Source organism: Gossypium raimondii, chromosome 9, assembly GCF_025698545.1.
Source record: "Gossypium raimondii isolate GPD5lz chromosome 9, ASM2569854v1, whole genome shotgun sequence".
NCBI classification, from domain to species: Eukaryota; Viridiplantae; Streptophyta; class Magnoliopsida; order Malvales; family Malvaceae; genus Gossypium; species Gossypium raimondii.
The window spans coordinates 36,006,453-36,033,322 of NC_068573.1; the positions used below are offsets into that span (position 1 = coordinate 36,006,453).

The 26,870-nt window shown below is 32.8% G+C and overlaps 2 protein-coding genes across 7 annotated transcripts; one reads left to right on the forward strand and one right to left on the reverse strand.

Moving 5' to 3' along the window:
• The first annotated feature begins 14,932 nt into the window (after positions 1 to 14,932).
• Positions 14,933 to 20,487, forward strand: LOC105799314 (interactor of constitutive active ROPs 3). Of its 2 annotated transcripts, none has more exons than XM_012629800.2 (4): positions 14,933 to 15,360; positions 16,482 to 16,592; positions 17,702 to 17,873; positions 18,441 to 20,487. In XM_012629800.2, exons 2-4 carry the CDS (start codon positions 16,573 to 16,575, stop codon positions 20,121 to 20,123), a joined length of 1,875 nt encoding a protein of 624 aa, XP_012485254.1. In that variant the 5' UTR covers positions 14,933 to 15,360; positions 16,482 to 16,572; the 3' UTR covers positions 20,124 to 20,487. The 2 variants fall into 2 exon arrangements, with proteins under 2 accessions (XP_012485254.1, XP_012485256.1); XM_012629802.2 differs by lacking the exon at positions 14,933 to 15,360 and adding an exon at positions 15,765 to 16,123.
• Positions 20,488 to 21,794: 1,307 nt separating this feature from the next.
• On the reverse strand, positions 21,795 to 25,773 carry LOC105799316 (arogenate dehydratase/prephenate dehydratase 2, chloroplastic). Of its 5 annotated transcripts, XR_008189077.1 has the most exons (14): positions 25,403 to 25,773; positions 25,254 to 25,321; positions 24,990 to 25,082; positions 24,657 to 24,857; positions 24,493 to 24,573; positions 24,090 to 24,185; positions 23,924 to 24,001; positions 23,708 to 23,797; positions 23,524 to 23,588; positions 23,367 to 23,448; positions 23,217 to 23,293; positions 22,526 to 22,621; positions 22,292 to 22,422; positions 21,795 to 22,158 (listed from the first exon to the last, which is right to left on the reverse strand). XR_008189077.1 is itself a non-coding variant. In XM_012629804.2 (12 exons), exons 1-11 carry the CDS (start codon positions 25,665 to 25,667, stop codon positions 23,234 to 23,236), a joined length of 1,179 nt encoding a protein of 392 aa, XP_012485258.1. In that variant the 5' UTR covers positions 25,668 to 25,773; the 3' UTR covers positions 21,795 to 22,158; positions 23,217 to 23,233. The 5 variants fall into 5 exon arrangements, 1 of the variants encoding a protein (XP_012485258.1); XR_001135533.2 differs by lacking the exon at positions 22,526 to 22,621; XR_008189076.1 differs by having other exon boundaries at positions 22,292 to 22,621.
• Positions 25,774 to 26,870: the final 1,097 nt, after the last annotated feature.

Consider the following 26,870-nt stretch of genomic DNA (forward strand, 5'->3'; position numbering starts at 1 on the left):
TCATTAGGTCGAATTTAGCAAGGGGAGAAGCCATAGTTAGGGTTTTCAAGCTTCCAAGCTCCATAGTAAGTGATCCAAGCCCCGTTTTTAATGCTCTTTATGTTTTTGATATCCCGATAGCTTAATTTAGCTTATTCTAGCAATAATTTAACCTAAGGTTTATATTTGGAAAAATACTCATAGATGAAAAGTGTTTATTTTTATGTTTTATGATATAATATGAAGCTAGAAATTATGTTAAACAACTTTTACTAGCCGATTTTAAGCAAAAACGAGTAAGTTGATATAATCGGTAAAAATCCCTAATGTACATAAGTAAGTGTTAGAGTGAGAATTTGATGTTGTCATAGAAGAGAAAAATGTTCAGCATGTTACATAACATAAGAATATGAGATGAAGTTTAATTTCCGAACTTTGGGGCAAAAGTGTATTTATGTAAAAATTTAGGGGTAAAATTATAATTTTGCCAAAGTTAGAGTCGAGGGCTGTTTTGATAAATGTGAGTATTAAATGAGTTCAATTTTCTATTTTAGATCAAGAAGAGCGAAACTCGAGGTTAGACAAAGGAAAGAATAAAGTTGAAGGCTAAGTTGGTGAATTTGGCTATATTTTGTACCGAGGTAAGTTTACAGTAAATAAATACAATATTTCAATAATTATTATTAATATTTTTATTTTTCATAAATTATGAATTTATTTTTTGAATTTATCTAATGTTAACTCAAGTATGAGATGATAGAGAATCAGTGTTAAAAAGTCTCGTTGAAACATAAGGAATGTATCGGATACAAATGTCATGACATTTGGGTAAAGAGGTCCCATGTAAGACCATGTCTGGGACATGGCGTTGGCATCGAGATGAGAGGTCCTGTAACACCCCTTACTCGAGACCGTTGCCAGAGTCAAGCACGAGGCATTACTTAGCTTATCTTACTAATTCGGAGCTTAAAAATTTACTTTGAAAATTAATTTCACTATTTACAGCAAACCTGTCCAATCGCACAGTAGTTACTAAATTGATTATAACTCGATCTACGGGACTCAAAATTTAATTCCGTAAATTTTACCTGAAACTAGACTCATATATCTTCATACCATAAAATTTTTATAATTTTTGGCTTAGCCAATTAGTACAGTTTATTAGTTAAAGTCTCCCCTATTTCACCAATTGACTGCCCTGACCTCTTGTCACTAAAAATAAATTTTCTCACTTTATAATTTTCATATGAAGTTCTTACTTGTTTCTACAGAAAATAGACTCAATAGGGAATCTATACATATAAACTAAATCTCATAACCATTTTTATACAATTTTTAATGATTTTATAAACTCAGAACAGGGGACTCCAGAAACAGTTCTGACCTTGTCTCACTAAAATTCACATATCTTAAAATATAAATTTCCTTTTGCTACACCGTTATTTTTCCATGAAAATAGACTCAACAAGATTTAATTCCATATATCATTCACCCTCTAATTCATTTTATACCATCCTAGGTGATTTTTCAAATTCACGTCACTGTGCTGCCTGAATTCTGTTTCTTTGCAAAATTTTATCATTTCATGATTTCCATGCATAATTTATCACCTAATCTTTCCTAACAACAAACACCTTCATACTTAACCATTTTAATGACCATACATCATCAAATACTTACACATCACTCATTAGCAAAATCATCATTACAAACATACAAAATAACTAAATCCCTATACATGCCATAACTCAAACGTGTTTTGACATAAAATACCGAAAGCGATTGTGGTTGATAGTGTGGACGATCTCGACTTCTTTAGGATCCTTGAAGTAGCTTTGCAATACTATAAGAGAAAGAGAAATAAAAGAAGTAAGCATAAAGCTTAGTAAGTTTACTAGCAAATAAATAACAACATTAAACACAAATAATTAAACTCAAGTGACTATATCTCTAGTTTACTCTTTAGTTAATCTCATTCTAGTTCTCTTGCTTATTTACTTAGAATACTTATGTGCATAACTTACTCATCTCTTGCTGCATCGTTGAACATCAATTGATAGTATAATAAGTTCTTAACTCTTATAACTTACCTGAGCTTGCCATTTATGCTTTAAACTGAACTTTCATGAATATGATTCGCTTATTATCCCGTTGAGCTACATTGGAACAATAAGGATACTCGGGTCTCTTCTGATCATAACATGCCAAAGCCATGTCCCAGACATGGTCTTACATGGGATGTTCTCATATCGGTGCCCATGCCATGTCCCAGACATGGTCTTACGGGGGACCTCTCATCTCGGTGCTCATGCCATGTCCCAGACATGGTCTTATAGGGGACCTATCATCTCGGTGCCAATGCCATGTCCCAGACATGGTCTTATATGGGACCTCTTTACCCAAATGTCATGACAATCGTATCCAGTACCATCCTTATGTATCAACGGGACTTTTTAATTTTAATTCTCTATCATCTCATACTTAAGTCAACATTAAATAAATTCATAAAATAAATACATAATTGCTGGAAAATAACAGCACTAATAATAGTTATTGAAATATTGTATTTATTTACTATAAACTTACCTTGGTACCAACTATAGTAAAATTCACCAACTTAGTCTTCAACTTTACTCTTTCCTTTGTCTAACCTCGAGTTTCGTTCTTCTTGATCTAAAATAGCAAATTTAATTAATTTAATACTCACATTCATCAAAACAGCCCTCGACTCTAACTTTTTCAAAATTTCAATTTTGCCCCTAAACTTTTGCATAATTACATTTTTGCCCCAAGGCTCGGAAATTAAACTTCATCCATTATTCTTATGTTTTATGACATGCTGAACATTTTTCCCTTCTATGGCAACATCAAATTCCCACTCTAACATGCACTTAAGAACATTAGGTATTTTTACCGATTATGTCAACTTACTCGTTTTCGCTTAAAATCGGCTAGCAAAAGTTGTTTAACATAATTTATAGCTTCATATTCTATCATAAAACATCAAAATAAACACTTTTCACCTATGGGTATTTTTCCAAATATAAACCCTAGGTTAAATTATTGCTAGAATAAGCTAAATTAAGCTACCGGGACTCCAAAAACGTAAAGAACATTAAAAACGGGGCTTGGGATCACTTACTATGGAGCTTGGAAGCTTGAAAACCCTAACTATGGCTTCCCCCCTTGCTGATTTCGTCCTAATGAAGAAGATGATGATTTTTGCCATCTTTTTCCCTTTTAATTATTTTTATTACTAGATTACCAAATTGCCCCTAACTTAAAAATTTTCTATTTCACTTATCTCATGTCCATTTTTTTCTACCAAGTTACCAATGGTCTAATTACCATATAAGGACCTCCAATTTAAAGTTTCATAACAATTGGACACCTCTAACATGTAGAACTCAACTTTTGCACTTTTTACAATTTAGTCCTTTTGACTAAATTGAGTGCCCAAACGTCAAAATTTTCGAACGAAATTTTCATGAAATCATTTTGTGAAATCATAGACCATAAAAATATAAGAAAAATAAAATTTTTCTCATCATATTTTTGGTCCCGAAACCACTATTCCGATAACCTTAAATTTGGGCCATTACAGGTCCCATGTAAGACCATGTCTGGGACATGACGTTGGCACCGAGATGAGAGGTCCCATGTAAGACCATGTCTGGGATATGGCGTTGGCACTAAGATGAGAGGTCCCCTGTAAGACCATGTCTGGGACATGGCATGGGTACCGATATGAGAACATCCCATGTAAGACCATGTCTGGGACATGGCTTTGACATGTTATTATCAGAAAAGACCCAAGTATCTTTATTATTCCAACGTGGCTCAACGGGCTAGTAAACAAATCATGTTAATGAAAGTTCATTTAAAAGCATAAATGGCAAGCTCAGATGAGTTATAAGAGTTAAGAACTTACCATATTATCAATTGATACTCAATGTTTTAGCAAGAGAAGAATAAGTTACAATCATGAGTTAGCTAAGTAAACAAGCAAGAGAACGAGTAAGAGATTAAGTAAAGAGGAAATTAGGTATCATGTTACTTGAGTATAATTATTTGTGTTAAGTGTTGTTATTTATTTACTAGTAAACTTACTAAGCTTTATGCTTACTTCTTTTATTTTTCTTTCTCTTATAGTATTGTAAAGCTACTTCTGGGAACTTAAAGACGTCAGAGATCGTCCACACTATCAACGACAACAACTCGGTATTTTATGATTAACCATGTTTGGGTTATGGCATGTATAGGGACTTAGTTATTTTGAATGTTTGTATTTATGATTTGCTAAAGAATGATATGTAAGTATTTGATGATGAATGGTTGTTAAAATGGCTAAGTATGAAGGTGTTTGTTGTTACAAATGTTTAGGTGATAAATCATGCATAGAAATCATGAAAGAGTAAAATTTGCAAAGAAACATATTTCAAGCAGCAACAGTGACGTGACTTTGAAAAATCACCTAGGATAGTATAAAATGAATTAGAAGGTGAATGATATATAGAAAAATAATGGTGTAGCAAAATGAATTTTATATTTTAAGATATGTGAATTTTAGTGAGACAGGGTCAGAATTATTTTTGGAGTCCTCTATTCTGAGTTTAGAAAATCATTAAAAATTATAAAAAAATGGTTATGAGTTTTAGTTTATATGTATAGATTTATTATTGAGTCTATTTTCTGTATAAACAAGTGAGAACACCATATGAAAATCCTACAATGAGAAAGCTTATTTTTAGTGACAAGAGGTCAGGATAGTCGAGTGGTGAAACAGGGGAGACTTTAACTAATAAACTGTACTAATTGACTAAACCAAAAATTCTGAAAATTTTGTGGTAAGAAGAAATATGAGTCTAGTTTCAGGGAAAATTTACGGATTTAAATTTTGAACTTCGTAGCTCGAGTTATAACTAAATTAGTAACTACTGCGCAGGTGGACGGCTTTGTTGTGAATAGTGAAATTAATTTCAAAAGTAAAATTTTATGCCCCGAATTTTTAAGTTAAGTAAAGTAATGCCTCGAGCTCGAATCCAGCAACGGTCTCGGGCAAGGGGTGTTACAGTTAGAGCATAGATAATGTCATTTGCAGTATTACAACTACTACTACAACATTACTTATGACAATGCAAGTATCAATTTGTGACATTGTTTAAGAACTTACAAATTTGATTTTGTGTTTATTTCAAGATTATGCATCAAATTTTAATATTTTCATATAAAATTAAACTAAATATGCTTACAGTTCATGAATCTTGAGATATATGCTTAAGGCCCATAATTGTTAGAGATATTCAGCTTCTTTAAAGATAATCACTTTTAATCGGTATCATGGAGGTCATAAAGGAAGATAGTTTTGTCTCTATTGATTGAAGAATCTAATTATACCTATTGAAAGGCACGCATGAAAGCTTTCATAAAGGCTATTGATGGGAGATCTAATGAAAAATGGTTGAGCTTGACTTGTCTCAACAAGTACTAATGGCACAACAACCCCAAAGGCAAAAGATAAGTACATAGTTGATGAAGAAAGAGTAGCAAACTGTAATTCAAAAATGTTGAATGTTATATTTAGTGGATAGAACATGAATCAATTCAAGATAATTTCCGCATGTCTATTTGTCAAAATTGTTTAGACAATTATTTAAATCAACATGAAGAGAATGGATTAGTTCGAATTGTCCAAACTTCAAATTCTTACAACCAAGTTTAAAATGTTAAAAATCAATGAAGATAAGACTATTATGAAATTTATGCAAAAATAAGTGAGATTTCTAATGAAGCTTTATATCTTGATCAATATTTTTCTGAGGTAAAATTATTTTGCAAAGTTTTTTTATCTTTGCCAGAAAGATTCGTTACAAAATCCACTATAATTGAAAAGGCCAAAGACATCACCACTTTTAACTTGATGAACTCGTGGGTTCACTTAGAACTTTTGAAATAAATTTAGAAGAAACCAAGAGGGAATAGGTGAGAGTTGAGAAAACATAGCTTTCAATGTCAAAGACAATGTTGTAACAACTAACTAATCTACCTTGTCAATAGAAGAATTAGAAGGGAAATTGGCTCTTTTAATAGAGAATTGCAACCAATCATTTAGGAAGTTCTCCGAGAAGGAATATACACTAAATACTAGAAAGAATTTCTACAAGAAAAATTGAAAAACCTAGTTAAAATAAAGGCTCATCCTCCAAAGAACAAGGGAGTTTAGTGCTATGAGTGTGAAGGGTATAAATACACTTAATGAGAATGTGCCAAAACTTTAGGCAAGAAAATGAAAACCCTTGTAGTCACTTAGAGTGATGAAGAATCTAAGAATGAGGGCTGATGATAAAGATTAAGTGAGAAATTATGTGGAATTTACAACCATTGTTAGATATAATGTTGTAATAGGATTTATGACATTTCTTGAAGAGAATTCAAATTGTGGCAGTGATGATGTTTTTGAGATTTTGGAAGAATTATACAAACTGATGTTAGACGGATGAGATATGGTGTGTCAAGTTAAGAAATGCTTAAGAGAAGTTGTTCATCTCAAAAGAGAAATCTGAAACTTGGTATCATAACTAATGAGAAACATGAAATCATTGTTGAGAAAGACACATAGTTGATATCTATAGAAAAATAGATAGATGCTACAAAGTCTATATCAAGAATGTTGGAACTCAAAGTGAGAAGCTTGATAAGATATTAGCCATTGGTAGAATTGAGATTGATCGTAGTGGCTTAGAGTACACTAGTAAGAATTCATCTTTGACTATAATTGTTAAAGCTAATGAAACCCTTGTTGCCTCTTTTAAGACATGCAAAAAGAAGAATCAAAAGTTTGTTTGTCATTATTCTGAAGTAGTAGGTCATATCATATCGTGATATTACAAGATGTTGAATTATCTTATTCGGAGTAGTTTCAAATTTGTCACACACAATGTAATACCCCGTAAATTATTACAATAAGAAAGTAAGATAGTATCCTTTATATAGTAAAATAAGAAAATAAAGTGACAAAAAGGGAAATTTTAAGTTGTGTCAACATTGGGAAGTATATTATGACATATTAATTCAAGAAAGGATTAAATTGCAAAAGTGAGAAAAATTTTGTTGCCCAAGATACTCAAAATTTGAGGGGTTAAAGTGTAAATATAAAAAATTTGAAGGACCAATAGTGAAAATGTTTTAAGGGTGGAATGATCTAGAAACTAAGGAAAATGGATGAATTAGGACCAAATTGAATAGGTGATGAATTATAAGGGACTAAATCATAATTTTACCAAATTAAGTGATGACTCAAGGATGGAATTTTAAAAGATCATAAAGGGAAAAATGGTCAGTTAGAAAGAGAGAGAACTCTAGAAGGCAATGATGATATTAGAGATATTTTGATGGTATTTTATAATTATTTAATTAGATAAATATTATTTTATTAATATTTTAATGAGATATTTTATTATTATTATATTTAGTATAAAAGGAAAGAAAGATGAATAATTTTCATCATCTTCCCATGCACCCATGTGAGAAGAAAAGAGAAGAAAGAAAATTTCTTTTCTTTACAATTTGGTCCTTTACCAAAAATTCACCATTTTCACTTAAAAATCAAAAGAATTTTCATAGCTACCAAGAGAGTAAAATAATAATGAGACTATGGGGAGTTATAATATCAAGTTATATTCAAGAAATAGAAGCTTTAGGAGAGAAAATCAAGTTAAAGATTGAAATCAATAGGACAATGTAAGAACATCAAGATTTCAATATATTTTGAGTTTGATATTATTGAAAAGTATGAAAATGATGTTAAAGTAGAGTTTTATTATATAAGGTTCTATGTTCTTGATATTTTAGTGAAGGGAAATAAGAGGAAGTGATGGGAAATATTGTAGAGAAAGGAAATGAGGGTGTTATAAACTAGAGGTGTTCCTTGACTGACGGCCCGCCTTAGAAATATGGGAGGGTTTGGGTAAAATATAGGCCCAAAATATGGGCTTGGGCAAAAAACGAGGCCCAATTAAAAACGGGCGGCCCTGGCACCACTTTTTTTTTGGCAGGCCCTACCCAAATAATAAATATTTTATTTTTATTTTTAACTTTAAAATACTTTTAAAATACTTTTTTAATTTTTAATTTTAAAATTTTTAAATTTTTTAAAATACTTTTTTAATTTTTTAATTTTAAAATATTTTTAAAATACTTTTTTAATTTTATTTTAATTTTTAAAATAAATTTTTGGTATTTATTTAAAAAACGGGGCGGGCCGGGCCTGGTTTATAATTTTTCCGGCCGGGCCTGGGCAAAATTCTAGGCCCATATTTCGGGCCGGGCCGAAATTTTTTTCTGGGCCCGGCCCGGCCCATGAACACCTCTATTATAAACTTAGTTATCAACATTTTACACTAAAATAGTTTTGGACAACAGCAGTAGTCTGACTTTGAAATTTTACCAAAATTATAGAAATTTAATTAGAGGTTAATTAAAGTATTAAATTAAAGTCTATTGAGTCTAGTTTTACATAGAAGAAATGGTGTAAGCAAAAATAATTTCATATTATGAGATATATGAATTTTGTGAGACAAGGTCGATTGATTTGGGTTTCCTATTCGACTTTGGAAAATCATCAAAATTGTAAAAAATAATTACGTGTTTAAATTTATATTTTTAAATTTTTGATAAGTCTATTTTCAAGAGAAACAAACGAAAACATTATCCAAACCCCGTACTAAGAGATAATTATTTTTTAGTAGGCAAAGGTCAAAGTTATCAAACAATGAGAATAGGGATAAATTTGAAGATTTTACTTGTACTTATTGGCTAAACTATAAATTATGAAAATTTTATGGTAGAAATAAATTTGAGTCTAGTTTCAAAAACATCAAGTGGATCTTAATTTAGAATTTTGTAGCTCAAGATATAAATAATTTATTGACTATGACTCAAGTGAATGACTTTGATATGAACACAAGTAAATAGTGGAATTATAGATAATATTACATATAAGCATGTTATATACATTAAGGATGTGGAATGGAGAAGAGGATCATGAAAATATATGAATATTCATCTAGCATGGGTTTACATTAAAATGGCTAATTTGCATGTTTTAGACTTAGGGACTAAATTGAATAAAAGTAAAATTTTAAGGGTAATTTTTAAAAATGTCAAAATGACCAAATTGTATGAAACAAATTGTTTTATTGTCTAAATTAATATATTGAAAGAAATTATTAATATCAAGTGGGTTTAGAGCTTTAATTTTGTTGTATGATGATATTATAAAGTGATTTTGTTAAATATAGATGTTAGGCTCAAATTGTGAAAGTGGTTAAAATATTAGGGTTTGGTATTAAAATTTTGTTTTCTTAAGGGTTGTTTAATAGCCTAGAATGTTTGGATAAATTATTAATTTAGGAAAATTAGTTGATTTGATAGATTAATTAGTTAAGGGACTAAATTGTAAAAGTTGGTGTAATTATGTAAATTCAAAAAATGAAGGGTATAAATAGTGAAATGAATTGGAACTGAAATATATGCTAATGAATGAGTAATTTTATATTTTAGATCAAGATTTCGTAGATACTCGTGAAAAAGGAAAAATAGCGGAATAGTCCCTAAACTCCTACAATTATTACAATTCAATTCAGGTAAGTTTGTATGGTTAAAATTTAATGTTTATTTTTTAAATTGATGAATGGTATTATGTATTTATTCATATCTATTACTGAAAACAAAATTATTGTTAAATTATGAAATTAAATTAAATATTCAAAAAAAGTGGAACACGGGATTGAGTACAATCGTTTTGTGGCAATGGATGAATCGACGGATAAGATCATAACTGGGTTATGGCACTATGAACGTAAGACCATGGTTGGACCAAGACAGTATTTATATGTAAGACCATAGTTGGGCTATGACATTTTGGTGATAAGACCATAACTGGATTATGACACTATGAACGTAAGACCATGTTTGGACCATGGTAGTGTTTATATGTAAGATCATAGCTAGGCTATGACATTCTGATGATAAGACCATAACTGGGTTATGGCACTACGAATGTAAATGATGAATTGACAGAAAATGTAAATGATGAATTGACGGCAAATTACCCAAGTAAATTGAGGTTCAACATTTGTTGCTAACTTTCGTGTTTACTTTATGTTTAGCTCTCATGAGCTTCTGTTCAGCCTTCGGGCTTCTGAAAATGATGTACTCATATCTGTAAGTCGTTCTTCGAATGGTAAAATAACAGGAGTTATTTTTGGATGATATATGTATATGAAGAAACAGTAAGAGAATGACATGTGTCATGATATATATATCAATATCTTGTTATGTTGATACATGGAAATTATGTAAGTTGTTATGAGTAATAAACTCAAGTGTGATATGTTAAATAAAATAAGTTTATCAATGTCGGATTTATATGAAATATATTCAAGTATGCTAACAAGTGTTGTTGTTGACGCTTAGACAAGTGCCAAGTTACTGGTTAAATGGTAATATGTTTATTATATGATGCGTTGAAAGGGTAAATGCTCAAATGAAAATATACTTGTGCTCATAAAAGAGTGGTAAATTTTAAGTTATGCAATTTCTTGTAAAATGAGTTATCGTGTGATTAATTCGAAAAAGGTCTATGTTTAAATGCACTAGCTTGTATCTACAGCTGAATGATATGCTTATGAATGGTGTGTTATGCATTGGAATGAGTGTGAAAAGTAAAGAAATGCAAATGAAAATAAAGAAATTTTGGAAGAGTTAAAGTTGTTTAAAATCCTACTATGCTAGGAGTATTATGTATAAGTGATATTGTAGATTTATTCACTTAGTGAGTTGTTAAATATAACTTTATGAGTATTGTGGTAGCAATATTAGATTATTCTTGATAAGTATAAATTTCATATTTGAAAAGGAAATATTATAATTAAAGTTTACACGAGCTTACTAAGCATTCATTGCTTATGTATTTATGTTCTTTTACTTTTTAGATTATCAAAAGCTCGATTGGGTTGGAAGCTTGTCGGAGGTATATCACACTATCCATCGGCTCTATCGATATTTTCGAATGTTTTGATTTTGGTTATAATGGCATGTATAGGTATTTTGTTTAATGATGGCTTATATGTAGAGTGTTGAGTTTAGCCACTTATTTTGGCTTGTTTTGAATGTCTAATATGGCTTGTTGATATGTGTAATGTTGATTGTAGATAGATGCAAAATTGGGTGAGAAATATGGCTTGTAAAATTACCTATTTTCATCCACACGGGCAGAGACATGGGCGTGTGTCTTAACCGTGTGAGACACACGGCCAGGTGACACGGCTGTGTGTCCCCTTGTATCTTAAATTTGCACAAAACAGAATGCACATATGGCTTAGCACACGGGCATGTGACTTGGCCGTGTGACCCAAGTCAGTATACTCAGACGGGCACGGACACGGACTGAAACACAGCCTTGTGTCCCTATTTTGAATACTCATACGGCTTGAGACATGGGCGTGCCTCCAAACCGTGTGAGTCACACAGCATGGCCACACGGCTGTGTGACCCCTGCAGTGTTGGAAACTTTAAATATTTTCAAAAAGTTTTCTGAGTTTTCGACTTAGTCCTTATGTGTTTCTAATGCGTAAATTTGGGCCTCGAGGGCTCGTTTAAAGGACAATATGTATGATTTTGTTTGGTTTCAAATATGAATGCTAGATGAAATGAAATTTCTGATAATTAATTTGTAAACTCCGGTAATGCTCCGTAACCCTGTTCTGGCGATGAATTCGGGTTAGGGACGTTACACACAATATTACAACATTTCATAGAACATTAGGACATCAACAAAATGAATTTGAATCTAAATTTGTGAGATGTTGAATTAGGAGAACCAAATTTTGATGGAAAATACAAGTCCTTTTGATCATCATTGTTACAGGTTGTTGACTGTAGTTATCTGCAACAAGATTATAACAAATTATTTGGATCTATGGCATTAAAGACTCATATATGTTAACTACAATAGTCTATAAAGACTTGTCAAGTATGGTGTCATTAAAGGCTTACCAAGCTTCGTGGAGTAATAACTAATCCATATGGTGAGTGTATCAAAGGCAAGCAACATCAAATGTCACACAATATATTAAAAGAGATAGCTACAACTAGATCTTTGGAGCTTCTTCATGTGGATCTGATGTGGCCAAAACAAAATAAAAGCCTAGGTAGTAAAAGGTACATATTTATTTGTGTTGAAGACTTTTCGTGCTTTACTTGGGTTGATTTCTTGAAAGAATAATTTAAAGCTTTTGGAGTATTCAAAAAATTGCACATTAAAATTATAAATGAGAAAGAGTGGAGGATAGGAAAAACCAAGAGGATTAGAAGTGATCATGGAAAGAAGTTCAAAACAATGAATTTGGTGAAGCATTATAAAAGCGTGCAATATATTTTTTATTCCACATGTAGACCGGGCATGTAATTTTTTGGTAAATTAAAATGTCTAACTATTTCTTTTGTATAAAAATAACAAGAAAAAATAACAAGTGTTAAATATATATTACTAAATATAATATTTTGAATCAATATGATAGAAAGATTAGATCGTATAGAAAATTTACATATATGCATTACAAATATAATTATATTGATAAATTCAATAGCTTTATTGTGAAGAAAATAATTATAAAAAAAAGTTATGGAAGTGTATAAAACTACTTGAGTTTTAAATAATGTAAGTGAATCTTTCCCAACTACATGTGGCATAAAAAATTCACAAAGATGTTGACAAACATTATTTTTATTGTTTTTAAATTTATAATAAAACATATATGAACATCTCAAATCTGGCTGTGAATTTCTTTATTTCAATGATAGATCCTACATATATATGTTAAAGTTCACCACCAACTCAGTTAGTGGCCTAAAATCTTGGACATATCAGCAGATGAAATATTCAAATTAGTTTCAATAAATTTGTTGAATGGTTAGTTAAAATCATGGTTTAATATCTGATTGTGATTTTGCTTCTGAGTTATCCTATTTTTTAGCTACCGTTGTTGTAGTTTCAGCCTATATAAAGGATGTAAATTAGTGAATAAAAAGTGTCTTGAGTTCTTTTTTTTTTTGTCCAGTCTTTGTATACAATTCATAAAGTGTTATTGAGTGAGTTTCTTTTGTTTTTTTTTCTACATCAAATCTTCTTATTTAGTTTCAAACATTGATATTATTAATAGTTTATTGGTTTATATATTAGGGTAAATTATATTATTAGTCACTAGACTATAGATAATTTTTGTTTTAGTCGCTTAACTAAAAAGTTACAAATTGGTCATTGAACTATTCAAAAGTTTCTATTTAAGTCATTAAGCTGTTAAAATTGATGTTATATGGTTTTCTCTATTTGCTTTGTCTGCACCAATAAAAAGCTCTCTTTTCTCTTCTTTTCCAGAATTCAATTTTTTTTCATGAAACAAATTTGTATGCCATAAATATGTGGAACAAAATTCAAACAAATTTTTTCTCTGATCTCCGACATTGATTGCTAGATCAACTTCTAGACTGACTGCACTAATCCACCGTACTAATTGTCGAATTGTCGCTTAGAGCTCGCTAGCGAAATTTTTTTTATAAAAAAAAACTTAATAGCTTAGTGACTTAAATAAAAACTTTTGAATTGTTCAATGACTTAAATGAAAACTTTTGAATAGTTTAGTTACCGAGTTGTAATTTTTTTTAATTAAGTGACCAAAACGAAAATTTACTCATAATATAGTGACTAATGGTGTAATTTATCCTACATATTATCAGGTTTTTGTCAAATTGAAAACAATGAGAATCAAGTTAAGATTTGCTTGAAGTGATTAGAGTGAGTTTAAACCTTGACATCTTTCTTTTCCTTCTTAATATGGTAATGATAAAAAGAGTTAATTACACCAAACGCTACTAAAGTATGACCTTACAGGGCTTGATTTATTTTTTGAAAAATTACAAGGGCTTTTTATGCTTTAAGCTTTTTTAGAATATTTTATATAACCTAAGTTGAATGTTTGTTAATAACAACGTATTAATAACCAGTTATCATGGTAATCAAAAGGCAGGAATGAATGATACTTTGTATTTGAGTCAATTATTCCAGCACTTATAATTTTTTGTTAATTTATAAGAGTTTTATTTATATGTAATTTTAATGTAAAATCTGATTTATATAATTAAATTTAATTAATTGCTTAAACATATTTAAAATTGAAATTTCATATATCATAATATTAATGAATTTAGATATCATTTAAAATTAACTTATTTTTTATTCCACAACATTATATCTAAAATAAACATTTTAATTTTTCACTTTTTTTACAATAATGCTAAATATTTGAAATTGTAAACCAAAATTTTCAAAATAATTTCTCATAGAACTTTTCAACTTTTTCAAAAGTACTTTTAAACCTTAAAAAGTAATTTTAAAAATTGTAAATATAACATTTAGTATTTAAGCGTGGTTTCAATGCTCATTTTGGTACATGAGTTTTAATTTGATTTTTATTTTTTCCTTCAAGCACTGGAGTTTAGCTTCAGTGTTGAGTTTAATATTTGAGATTTTTTTTGTCTTAATTAAGTACTTATGTTTTTTTACTAGAGCGCAAGTGTCAAATATTAATTGATTCAATGATGTCATTTGGTATAAGTACCAAATTAAACATTGCGAACAAAATCAAGTATCAAATCAGAACAAAAGAAAATCCGGTACCAAATAGAATATTGAAGCTAAACTTATATTCTAAAATTTATATTAACCGTTTTAGAAAAAATGCTACACAAGCATTAAATTTAAAGAAAAATAGAGGGACTAAATTTTAAAATTTCAAAGAGTATAGGGACTCAAAGAAACATTAAACCAAAATTAGTACAAATAATAATAGTACTTTCTCTCTCCTTTTCACTAGTTTATTGCTACCCCTCCCATTCTTTTCCTATTCCCATTGTTGAAAGGAAACTACTCCTACCAGCTACGACAAGCAAACAAACAAACCATAGACTAATAAACTAAAGCAATGGATAAACTATCCCTCGGCTTCCGCGCCGAAGAAGATTTGCACTGCAAAGAAGACTAAACACTCTACTAACCCCGCTGAAAAGAGCCACAGAAAAAACAGCCTTTTGATTTGAACTCCATTCCCACTCTGTCCTCTTCTTTGCTCCTTTTCCTTACCTTTTCTAACTTATCTTACAAAGCTTTAGAACTTAACCCATTTCGGCATTTCCTTCCATTCCCACTCTGTCCTCTTCTTTGCTCCTTTTCCTTACCTTTTCTAACTTATCTTACAAAGCTTTAGAACTTAACCCATTTCGGCATTTCCTTTGCTTGTACTAGTTGTTACATTACTACACTTGGTAAGTTCACTTTGCCATATGCTCTTTTTCTTTTATTTCTTTGAGTTCCCAAGGAAATGCTTTCAAGGAAAAGACAATTCCTTTTTCTTTAAATTTTGCCATTGTATGTTCAAAGTGGGGTTTTCTTTGCGTATTTGTGGTGTTGTTTTTTCATGTTCTTTTGGGTTTTGGCCTTCTTCTTTTTTCCCCCCTTTGAAACTGATGAAAAAAAAGTTCCTTTTCTGAGCCGATAGTAACTTAGCTCTGTGTTCAATTCAGGAGCTTTGTAATGGCAGCCTTGCAGACTTTATTCCTTTTTATTGAGATCGATTTTTGTAAAAGAAAACGAATCTTAGAAATGTTTTCTTTTTGGTCTCTGTAGTCTCTTTTTTTTTCTTTTATTATTCAGCAAAATGGTGTGCTTTTTTTTTTTTTTGGTCTTATAAGCTGCTGTGGATCTTGTCTTGAGGGTACTTTGAACAGTTTGAACATTTTTTCTTAGCTGAAAGAGTTTTCCTAGAAAATATTTTCCCGAGAAACAACCGAGTCAACAGTCAATCTTGTGTTTTGGACCAAGATAAACAAAAAAGAAGAAGGCTTGAGTGGCATTTGAAATCATTTTTTCCATGTTGTTCTTAATATTCAACCCCCACGCTTCGTTTTTACATTTCATGCCCTCATTTCACGGCAACAATGGAGGGAGAAATCTCACTTGCTAGATTACAGTAATGCCCCTTTTGGAGTGTTGAAATGCAATCCATAAGGAAAACATGAAAAAAAAAGGGTACTTTTACGTAAATTGTCTGTTTCCATCCCTGAAGCTGTAGGGTCCCTTGTGACTATAATAATGTCTCATGGACCATAAACAAAAGTAGGGTCTTGGGGCAGCATTGAATGCGGTAAAGATGAAGGGTAGCTGTTACTGTCTGGTTAATTAGTGGATAGCTTATGCTTTTACCTTTTTCCTTGAAGATATTCTTTGGTTTGCCATATATTTTATGCCCTTGTGGTTTCATATATGTGATGATAAGGAGCACTTGGTCTTTCATATGAACTCATTAAATCTTGTGTTTTTTTTAACCCACATTTGCATTGAAATCTTCTGTCGCTGCTCGTGATAATTTTCCGATCTGTTATTGCAGGCGTTGTGGGTCAGGGAAGCATTGAAGTGGTGTAGGATAAATAAACTTGTTTTCTTTCATAACTTTGTGTAGGGTTAATATTCTTAAAATTATGCAGACACCAAAATCAAGGTACCTTTTAAATTCTATTGCCTTTATTACTGCTCATTCTTCGCTCGTGAGAGGTTTCCTAGTGTGTTTCGTTGATGCATTTATGTAGTTATTCTTGAAAATTAAACTTAATTTTGGTGGGTCAATCATCTAAACAAGTGCCATTTAATATTTTAGGTTGTCTTGGTTTTAACTGGTGCCAAGGGGTACAGGGAAGATTTTTTCTTGGAGTTCCTTTCTTTCGGATTTTTATCTTGTAGCTACTATAAGGGTCATATTGTCTGGTAACCGTATTAGGGTGATGTCTCTTTCTGCATGAAGGTAAAACCTTTTCGTTTGTCTCCTATCTTGAGGATAGGATAAGCTAGGCCCCTAATGGCACTAGCAAATAGTGTAAGTGAAGCACTTGATAAAATTTATTTGTGGTTTATCATTTGTTGAGACCATTGTGGAATTTGTTCCTTTGTTTATCACTTGATTTAGGATGTTGGTGGGAAAACAAGTATATAATTGAAAACTGGAATAAGGCTAGAACAAGAATAAACTATAGATTCCACTGATTTAGGTGATTTAAGAAGGATTGATTTTTTTTTTTTTACCTTCTAGAAAAGTGTTGTTTGGCTCTGTTCTATCAGAATTGGAGCTAACTTTCACATGTTTGCTCATCCATAATTGGTTTTAGTTTGTAAGTAGATCAAAAGTACTCCGAATACAATGTGATCGATTGAACATTATGAGATCTAACTAAGGGGTTGATCCTCCTTTTGACCTAATGTCAGAAAGCTGGTATTACATTTTTTATGACTTATTTCTAGCATGATTTTAAATAAAAAAACCCACATGAGTGCATAACGAAATGGCATACTCTAAAAGTTTCTGTTTGTCACTGTATCTGTTTGGTTTTTCCAGCCACAATGTGGTTAGAAATTAAAACCTGTACTGTTTTGTAATGCAGTCTAATATACAAACATGTAGAGCTTTCAGCTTTCATGTGAAATTTCTAGTGAATTTACAGTCAGTTAATTATCCTAACTGGAGGCATGTTAAATGTCTTCTCGAAGTCTTTGAGCCCTATCCTACTTTTTTATTTTTAATCTATGCTAAATCACTGGTTAACTGTTGTTTGGCAGAAATGGATCTTCAGAAGGGCCGCAAAGGGTCTCTCATCGAGCTGTTCGTCAACTCAAACCAATCACACTAGACACTGAGGCTGCCTCGACTCCAAGTTCAACTAGTAGAACTTCGAAAGAGAAAAGCCCTAAAGTTGTTGAGCGCCGTTCACCTAGAAGCCTGGCCTCCGAGGTATGCAAAGTAGAGAACATTATACAATATTAGAGAACAGTGATGAACCTTAGAAAGTTTTTGATAAGTGCATAAGAAACCCAACTATTATGGCCTTTTGAGTGTTGAAAGGCTTCATGTTGCTTCACAAAATCTACTGCAGTACCTCTTCATACTTGGTATTTCTACAACCCTTTCTCCTTTTTATAGAAGCATGCTAATAAGCAACTTGTTTGTCTTATGAATGATGATCGGCTTATTTTCCACCTTTAATTTCTGATCTATTTTCAATGAAAACTAATGGTTTGCTTTGTTCATTGATACCTTTCATTGAGTTAATTTTCTAAGCTTCTATAATGGTGATGGTAGGCTTGGTGAAGCAGTTAATTTTGCTAGCCAAGGAAAAAAATGATAAGAGATTTTATAACTTGTTATAGAGTGATTCTTTCCAAAGTCCTTGTGGATGAGACACTTACCGGCATCAAATAAACATTGATGTTTTGAATTATAAGTAGAGTTAGCACCTAGAATGAGGGCTATTTGAATCCTATGTGAAAAATCTAATATTATCCTCTCTACGTGTTTCAGAAGAAGCGCCCGAGCAGAATTTCTGAACTGGAAGTACAGAATTCGCAGCTTCAAGAAGAACTAAAGAAAGCAAAGGATCAGTTAAGTTCATCCGAATCATGCAGGAAGCAAGTTGAGCAAGATGCTGAAGAGTCAAAGAAGCAACTGTTGGCCTTGTCTGCAAAGTTTGAGGAGTCCCAAAAGCAGCTACTTGAGCTGTCTGGTTGCAAGGAAACTCATGTTGTCGAGCTCCATAAGATCTCAGAAGAACGGGATCAAGCATGGCAGTCAGAGCTCAAAGCTATACAGAGGCAGCAGTCTCTTGACTCAGCTGCTCTGGTCTCAGCTGTGAATGAGATTCAGCGACTTAAGGATCAGCTTGAAAAGGTCACTGAATCCGAGGCTGCACAGACCCGGCTAGCAGAATCAGCTCATTTGGAGCTTCAGTGCTTGAAAGGAAACCTGGTTGAAACTCAATCCCTTGTAGAGAACATGAAAAAACAGCTTAAGGATAGCCAAGAATCGGAAGCTCAGGCCCAAGCAGTGGCAAATGAGACTCTGCTACAACTAGAAGCTGCAAAAAAGACTGTTGAAGCACTTAGGTCAGAAGGCAAGAAGGCCGTTGAAGCTTACAACTCCATTGCTTTTGACTTAGACCAATCAAGGAAACGTGTTTATTCACTTGAAGGACTTGTTCACAAACTGAAGGCAGAAATGACTGATTCTGGTGGCAGCCTCTCTATCGAGTCCGATGGTAACTGTATTGCTGTTGAGCATCAAGCTGGAGAAAGTGAGAAACCCGAGCAATCTCACCGGCTTGAAGCAGAGATATTTTCTTTGAAGTCTGAGGTGGCGTGTTTAAGATCTGCTCTCGAAACTGCTGAGATTAAATGCCATGAAGAAGAAACCCTAAACACCCAACAGATAAAGAGTGCGAATGAACTGGTTGAGCAGATAAAATCTGAAGCAAGCTTGAAAGAGGCAGATCTGTTAGCTGAATTACAGAAAGCAAACTTCAATATTGCTGACTTGAAGGCTAATCTGATGGATAAGGAAACTGAGTTGCAGTGTATCTCAGAGGAAAATGAAGAGCTGCACATGAAACTTGAGAAAAACCTGTCTCGCCAGCGAGAATTAGAACTTGAAAAAGAGCTAAAGTTATTGAATGAAGCTATTGTTGACCTGAAGGCAAATATGATGGACAAAGAGACAGAACTTCAAAACATATCGGAAGAGAACGAGATGCTGAGGTTGGAAATCAGTAAAAGGGACATGGACAAAGGTAAAACAAATGATAAAGTGGCTGCTGAGCTAGACGAGGCAAGGGTTGCCGAGCGAGAAGCTATTATGAAGCTTGGGCTTGCAATGGAGGAGGCAGATAAGAGTAACAGGAGAGCTGCCAGGGTGACTGAGCAGCTCGAGGCTGCACAGACTGCCAATTCAGAAATGGAAGCAGAGCTGAGAAGGTTAAAGGTGCAATCTGACCAGTGGCGCAAGGCTGCGGAAGCAGCTGCTTCAATGCTTTCGGCAGGTAATAATGGGAAGTTCATGGAGAGAACTGGTTCACTGGATAGCAACTATAATCCAGTTAAGGGAAAAGTTAGCCCACCTTATGCCGAAGATAGTGATGAGGATTTGCTGAAGAAGAAAAATGGGAACATGCTGAAAAAGATTGGGGTGTTGTGGAAGAAGCCACAGAAATAGGCAACAATGAGGAATGCCCTACCAAAGTTGCACTGATTCCATGTTTTACTATCTTATTATCTCTCTCTAACACCTTATTTGGACAGATACTTGGGTTACTCGAACCAAGAGTCTTCTTGCTGTGTTGTTCACAACCACCACTATTTTAAAGCTTTGTAGTTGGGTTATGACGATGGCTGAACACCGGTGACAGCATATTTTCTCTTTTTTCTTTTCCTTTTTTGTTGATATGTAAAATGTGGGGTGTCATCACCTTGACAATGTAAGTTTGGATTCGGATTCCATGGTTGTTCTGTTAAGCTGCTTGCATATGGCCTTCACTAATCAGCTGCCAAGTGCTAACATGATTTATGGTTTGTTTTTACCTTGTATTCTCCTGCCATAGATTGAAGCAATGATTTATAGTATGAGTATGAATTTGATACAAATATGTTTGAACCCTATCAAAATTTTCTATGTACTTGTAAAAAAGTCTTACTCTTGCACCCGTATCTAAATATAGATTACTATGCGGCCCACACGTGAATCAAAGCTGCTCTTTGCATACGCATGTATGTTATTAAATTTTGCAAAAATTTAGATTTTAGTTTTTAAACTTTAGTTTCATCATTTTTAGCCCTTACATCTTTCAAATTATAAAATTTCAACTTGAAAAAAATCTAATACATAGATTAATGATCATTATTTACGTCAAGACTAACATTCTAAAATTTGAAAACTATAAGAACTTTGAATGATCCAACTAGAGAATATAAACTAAATCTAAAACTATACATTTTATGCAATACTAGTAATTGAATTTAATTAAATAAATTTAACTGTTATATTTAAGTTAAAATTAAAATTTCAAATTTTAAAAATATAAAATTACAATCGACCAATTTAAGTACATGAACTATAATTGATCAAATTAAAATACAAGAATTAAATTCACAATCTTTGCAAGGTATAAGAACTAAAAGCATAATTTAACTCATGTATCTTAGACCACAAGCTCTGCTAAGTTCACAAGGTTTTATTTATTTATTTATTTTTCGTTAATGTAATTCTTGACAATTAATTTTATTTTAATCTTAAATTTGAAAAATATAAAAGTGTAATGATAACCCTATAAATTTGTAACTAGAGGTGTTAATACGCCAAACTAAGTCGGGTTCAACCGAGCTTAAGTATAATATTAACACATCTTACGCTTACCAAGCCCAATCCGACCCAACACAAAATATGAGTTTAAAATTTTATCCAAACCCTTCCATATTTAAAAATAGCTAACCAAAATCCATTTTTATACATGCCCATATTACATTTTTTAATTTTTTAATACTATTTTAATTTAATATTTGATAATTTTATATAAGTTTTATTTATTAAAATCTCATATATAAGTTTCAAATTTTAATAGAACCAAAATTCAAGGGCCAAATTGCTAAATTCGAGTGTCAAATTGAAAAAAAAAATCAAATACTAAAATGGATTTAATTGCCCCAAATTCAGAGGCCGAAATTAATATCAACCCTTCCTTTTTTTGGTCATTGGCTAGTTTCTCTGCACTCTGTTGGTTATCAGTGGACAATCGTAAGAACATAGAGAGAACGTAAGAATTAAAAAATAAATATAAAATTCAAAGATACTGAAAACATCCATTTAGTTGGGATGAAAAAGAAGAAAACATGGCATTTAAGATGTTCACTATTTTTTATGTTTATCAAATGTGTCGTGTCATAAATTTATATTCAAAATTGTCAAATCTATAATAAAAAAAAATCAGAAATAAGCATGACCAGTTTAAAAGTAATTTAAAAGAAAACTTCCGTGGAAAATTTTTAAAAGAAGACACCACCTGCTTGTAAAAACAAAAAATTACTTACGCTTAATTACAGGGTGTCATAGAGCCAAAGCCATATTTGTCAGCATCCCTCCATAGCGCAGTGCAGTGGGCCTTCTGGTTGGCTTGGCTATCAACTGATAAAACCTTTCTCTCAACATAATAACTCCACCTTCTATGTAGTATCGTGAGTAAAATATTGGGAAAATTCTGCATCAGCATAATCAATCAAGTGTTAGAAACATAACGCCCACCAAAATGCTTAACAATATACATCCATATCTGCATTATGTATATAGACCCTAACTTTAGATTACATTGTTAATAAGGAAATGGCACTCACATTTGCAATAGAATACCAACTGCATTATTGTCGAGGCTAGTTGGAATGCAATAAAAAGCATTTATTGTGGCCATAACCATAACTCAACCAGACAAGGTTGCTAGCAGCTTTTATTGTCGTGTGGATCCAACCTATATTTTGGGTGTAGCAAAATTATCATTTCTGTGTTCAAACTCAAGCTAGGGCATAGTTTCTTAAACATTTGTAAGTTAAATAGCTTTGAATTCAAATTACCTTTATGCTCATCCAATAGTAACAAGGACATACAACAGAATTGCTTGTACTAGCCATCAGAAAAAGGATAGAAGTCTCTGATAATATGCCTACATTCTTAGAGACCCAACAACAATCTTCCATGAGACCATCTCTCAAAGGATTATAACTGTATAATCACCATTCATACTAGAAATAGCACCCTTACGTAAAACTGTGAAATATCAAGCACCCACCGACCACCATTACACAACTTACAGTCCCAACATTATAAGAAAGAAAAAAAAGACCAATTCAGAACGCTAGTTCCTCGTGTTCTTTCTCAAGGCTACCCACCACTTAAAAAGAATAATTCTTATTATAGAACAATATTGCAGACAAGAGTCAATGAATTAGTGATCATGTCTCAGGTTACTCACTTCAGCAATAAAAAAATTCATGAAGGAGCTAGAACAGATTGACATGATAAAATGATAATCTTCCTTAACTTCTAAGAGAGAAAAAGTTGTTTTACTCCTATTAAATCACCAATGACATCAGTCCAAACAACCTCATTTTGGTCAGCATGCTATTAAAGCTCTGAAAATTAATTTGAAAATATTATACAAAATTCTACTAAAGATAATGATCTAGCAACATTCTGCCACCAAATCATTGTAAAGATGTTATCATCAATCTACCCTCAATATTTGTTCAAACATTGAATACATACCATGATCCACAACTTGTTTACAACATGGTAGTATCCACTGGATAGCTCCCTAGAACTCGCAAGAAAGTGGCAAACTCCTGCCAAGGGAACATATTGTTAGATACCTAACTAATTCTCTTAAAAGGTTATGGAAGAGGCAGAGCAATATACCTTTAGATGTCTTAGAGCATTCTGTGCTCTCTCTTCGGCCATGGATGCTTCGAAGTCCACATAGAAAAGGTAGTCAAAATATCTAATTACAAGACATTCACAGAATTAGGGTGAAATCTGATAAGTGCCAAAAGAAAAAGATATTTAGTAGAATTACTTTGAACCATTGTTGCTATCATCAGATGCTCTCAACGGCTGGTTCCTCAAGGGACGGCTTTCAATCTGATCAAAGGTAACAAATAAATAAAGGATGTTAATACAACCCCCAAAAAATACCCTTTCAGATGTAGTTTACCAAAGTAACTTAAACAAATTTATACAGAATTTTTAAAAAAAATGACCTTTGTAAGGTTGATCTGCCGAAGAGCAAAAACAGCAAGTGCCTTGAAAAGAACACCAGGACCCTCCTCTAGTGAGAAAACTATACTTGTCTGCAGATTAATTGCATATAATAGAAAAACTTCATGAGCAACAATGATCCATAAATGCAGCATAGCAAAGGAACAGCTTTAACCAAGTACTTTGACTGCAAATGGTATTGTCATTGAAAGGCTAACCTTGAATGGCTTCTCCACACCAGGAATAATGGGTTCCCTGGCCAGCATGAGAAATCGAGTAACATTATCACAATCATCCTGTTGAAAAGGGAAGGCACACCAGATTTAAAAGTTCTGACAAATATCCAACACCAAGCAACTATGAACAACTAAAACCAACATAAACCTGAACATCTTCAGCAAGAATGTTCAGTCCGTATATCTTTGCAGCTGAAGAACTTGCAACAGCTCCCGTATCTTTTAGTTTGTTGAAAGCCACGTACTACATATAAACAGCCATAAAATCAGTCAAAACTAGGAACTACTCAAGCGATACTGGCAGTTAATTCTAAAAGCAGTCATGTAATCTGAATTCTATTCTTTGCTATATTCATAGGGAATAAAATGTATTTGATCAATTTTGGATCAGCAAGGATCACCAGAACTGAACTAGATAAATCAGTTCCTGCCTACTTCCTATATGCAATGCTTAGACAATCAAAGAACATAATGTACTTAGCACATTCAGCTACTAAGCTTACATAATCTTTCATGTCAAACAAATTTCTACACTTCAAATCATGACTCACCTTTGCTGCAAGAGCAGTATCATCAGTTGCTTCTCTGCTCAAGCCTAACTTTGTTAATGTGTTCTCGCACTGAGCTAGAGCCTGAAACATTATTGAGTTAAAACAAATATATTACAAACAACAAGAAAACTTTGTCAACAAGTAGGTTAAATCTTACATCATACCTGAGGATGACTAAGAACCCTTTGTAAGTCCTCGACTCTAACACCATGATTGGCTAGTAAGCAATGACGAACTGCAAGCTTAACCTCCCCGACAATGTGCAAGCTATGGCGAAGCAAGAGGTCATAATTCCGATGAATACTACCACCTAAGGAATTCTCGATCGGTAATACTGCTCTATCCACTATCCACTTTTCTACAGCCTAAATAAAATAATACTTAAAAGCAGTTCTCACTGAAGACTAATCAATATGCTTGCAAATTCAAAATCAACCCCATTTTCTAACATGAAAACTAAGTATTTATCCATGAAAAAAAAGAGTTCAAGTAATTACTTCAAAAGCAGCATCAAATTGATCACAAGGAACAGCTTCACAATTCGGATAGGCCTTCTCAGCAGCTGCTTCACTGTAGGCGCCACGAACTCCCTTTAAAATTTGAACACAAATTAATCAAACAATTTCATTGAGTTATAACGATATTTTATAAATATATAATTAAATTATAATCTTGACCCAATCTCCGACGTTAATAAAATAAAATTATATATAATGTTATTATTGCTATGTAAATGTAAAAAAAAGAGATTAAAATACTACCTGATACGCAACGCGAAGGCGAGAGCCAGCAGAGACTGAATTAGGGAGCTGGGTTGAAGAAAGTGGCCCTGAATAACATAACATAAAATGCAAATTTTAAAAGTAAAATATAAACCCAAAAAAGAAAAGCGAAAACGGGGATATCATACTGGGATGAAAAGGGGAGTCTTTTGAAACAACGTCATACGGGGAATCCTCGAAAAGCTCCTCCAAACCGACAGCCTTCGTGACCTTATTGCTTCCGTCGTCGTTGTTATTCCCGTCGTGGAGGGAAGCGAAAAGAGCGGTGAAACGAGGGCGGTTCAGAGGAAATTGGGGAATTTGAAACGGTGCCGCTGTTCTCTGATAGGGGACTGTCCCTTTTCCAAAGAGTATGATCGACGGGGACCGTATATTAGAAGTGGCCGTAGCCATTAATGTATCAGCTTAGATCTGATTACAATAGCGGCGGTGAGATTTTTATTTTTGATTGAAACGGCGGCGAGATTTTGAAGACTTAAATGTACTAAAAAATATTTTAGGTTCTTTGCATTCTGGGAAAAATATTTACAGCAGGTTTGTTTTGGTATATTGGCTATCGGTGGGCCTCACCTAATTCGGCTGTATTCTGTCGTTTGGTTTGATGTATTGGTAATATGCGTGTAATCCATTACCTTCCTAATCGGTGAAAACCACCGATTTCTATTCCCCTCTTTTGCCTAGATTAGCTATCGATTCAGCATCATCTCCCTGATTTACCCTCCCCCGATCCCCTTTGTTTCTCTTCTGTTCCTTCATCCGATTTCCTTCCTTGTTTCTTTGCTTTTCTTTTCTGCCGATTTGCTCCCAGTCCATTACGCCTCTTTTCTGCCGATTTGCTCCCTCCGTTTCTTTTCTTTTCTTTTTCTCTCTGTCACTCTTTCGATTGCCTTCTCAACCAGTCGACATTTTTCTTTTCTTGTTCTCTCTGTCACTCTTTCGATTGCTCTCAGTTGGTGGGTCTCCAGGTTACTGCAACTGAAAGGTAAAGGTTTCGAATCACTGTAATGAGTTTCAACTCTCTTTTTTCTTTTCTTTTCTTTTCTTTTCTAACTCTCCTTTTCTCTCTGTAATTAGTTTCAATGGCTGCCTTGTAGTGTCTTTAGCTTTTTTCTGCATGTTAGCAGATTCGAATCCTTGCCTTGTTAGTGCGTTGACTTCTTCATCGATTATGGCATCGTTAACCTAATCGGTTTCCCTTTTCCGATTCTGAGTTGTTCTTCATATATCTACCGCCCGATCAAGTCGATCTGAGTTAGTTTCCCGATTGCATGTTTCTATTCTTTGTTTATTTTCTATTCTTTGTTTATTTCCTTTGAGTCATCATATATCATTGAAGTAAAAGAGATGTTTATCTTCATCATTGTGCATGTATATGATTGAAATATAGATTTGTTATCTCGGTCTCTGTTATCATTGATTCCGTTTATTATGTTCTTCATCATTTAGCACAGGAAGATACAATGTTGGGATTAATTTCATCGATTTTTGCTTATGTCTGATTAAATCTTGTAAATATGATAAATAATGGGAAAGAAATAGGCGATTAGACTTTAATGGCATTTTAGCATATATGGTTTTTGGTGTAGGGAGGGGTAG

What these genes read in the sequence shown, in the direction of transcription:
- LOC105799314 (XM_012629800.2), top strand. Translation starts at nt 16,573, where the DNA reads ATGCAGACACCAAAATCAAG. An exon ending in ATGCAGACACCAAAATCAAG is followed by an intron (nt 16,593 to 17,701) that starts GTACCTTTTAAA and finishes GTTGTTTGGCAG; the next exon opens with AAATGGATCTTCAGAAGGGC. An exon ending in CTAGAAGCCTGGCCTCCGAG is followed by an intron (nt 17,874 to 18,440) that starts GTATGCAAAGTA and finishes TACGTGTTTCAG; the next exon opens with AAGAAGCGCCCGAGCAGAAT.
- LOC105799316 (XM_012629804.2), bottom strand. Translation starts at nt 25,667, where the DNA reads ATGGCTACGGCCACTTCTAATATACGGTCCCCGTCGATCATACTCTTT. An exon ending in GGCAGATCAACCTTACAAAG is followed by an intron (nt 23,589 to 23,707) that starts GTCATTTTTTTT and finishes ACCTTTGATCAG; the next exon opens with ATTGAAAGCCGTCCCTTGAG. An exon ending in ATGCTCTAAGACATCTAAAG is followed by an intron (nt 23,294 to 23,366) that starts GTATATTGCTCT and finishes TTCCCTTGGCAG; the next exon opens with GAGTTTGCCACTTTCTTGCG.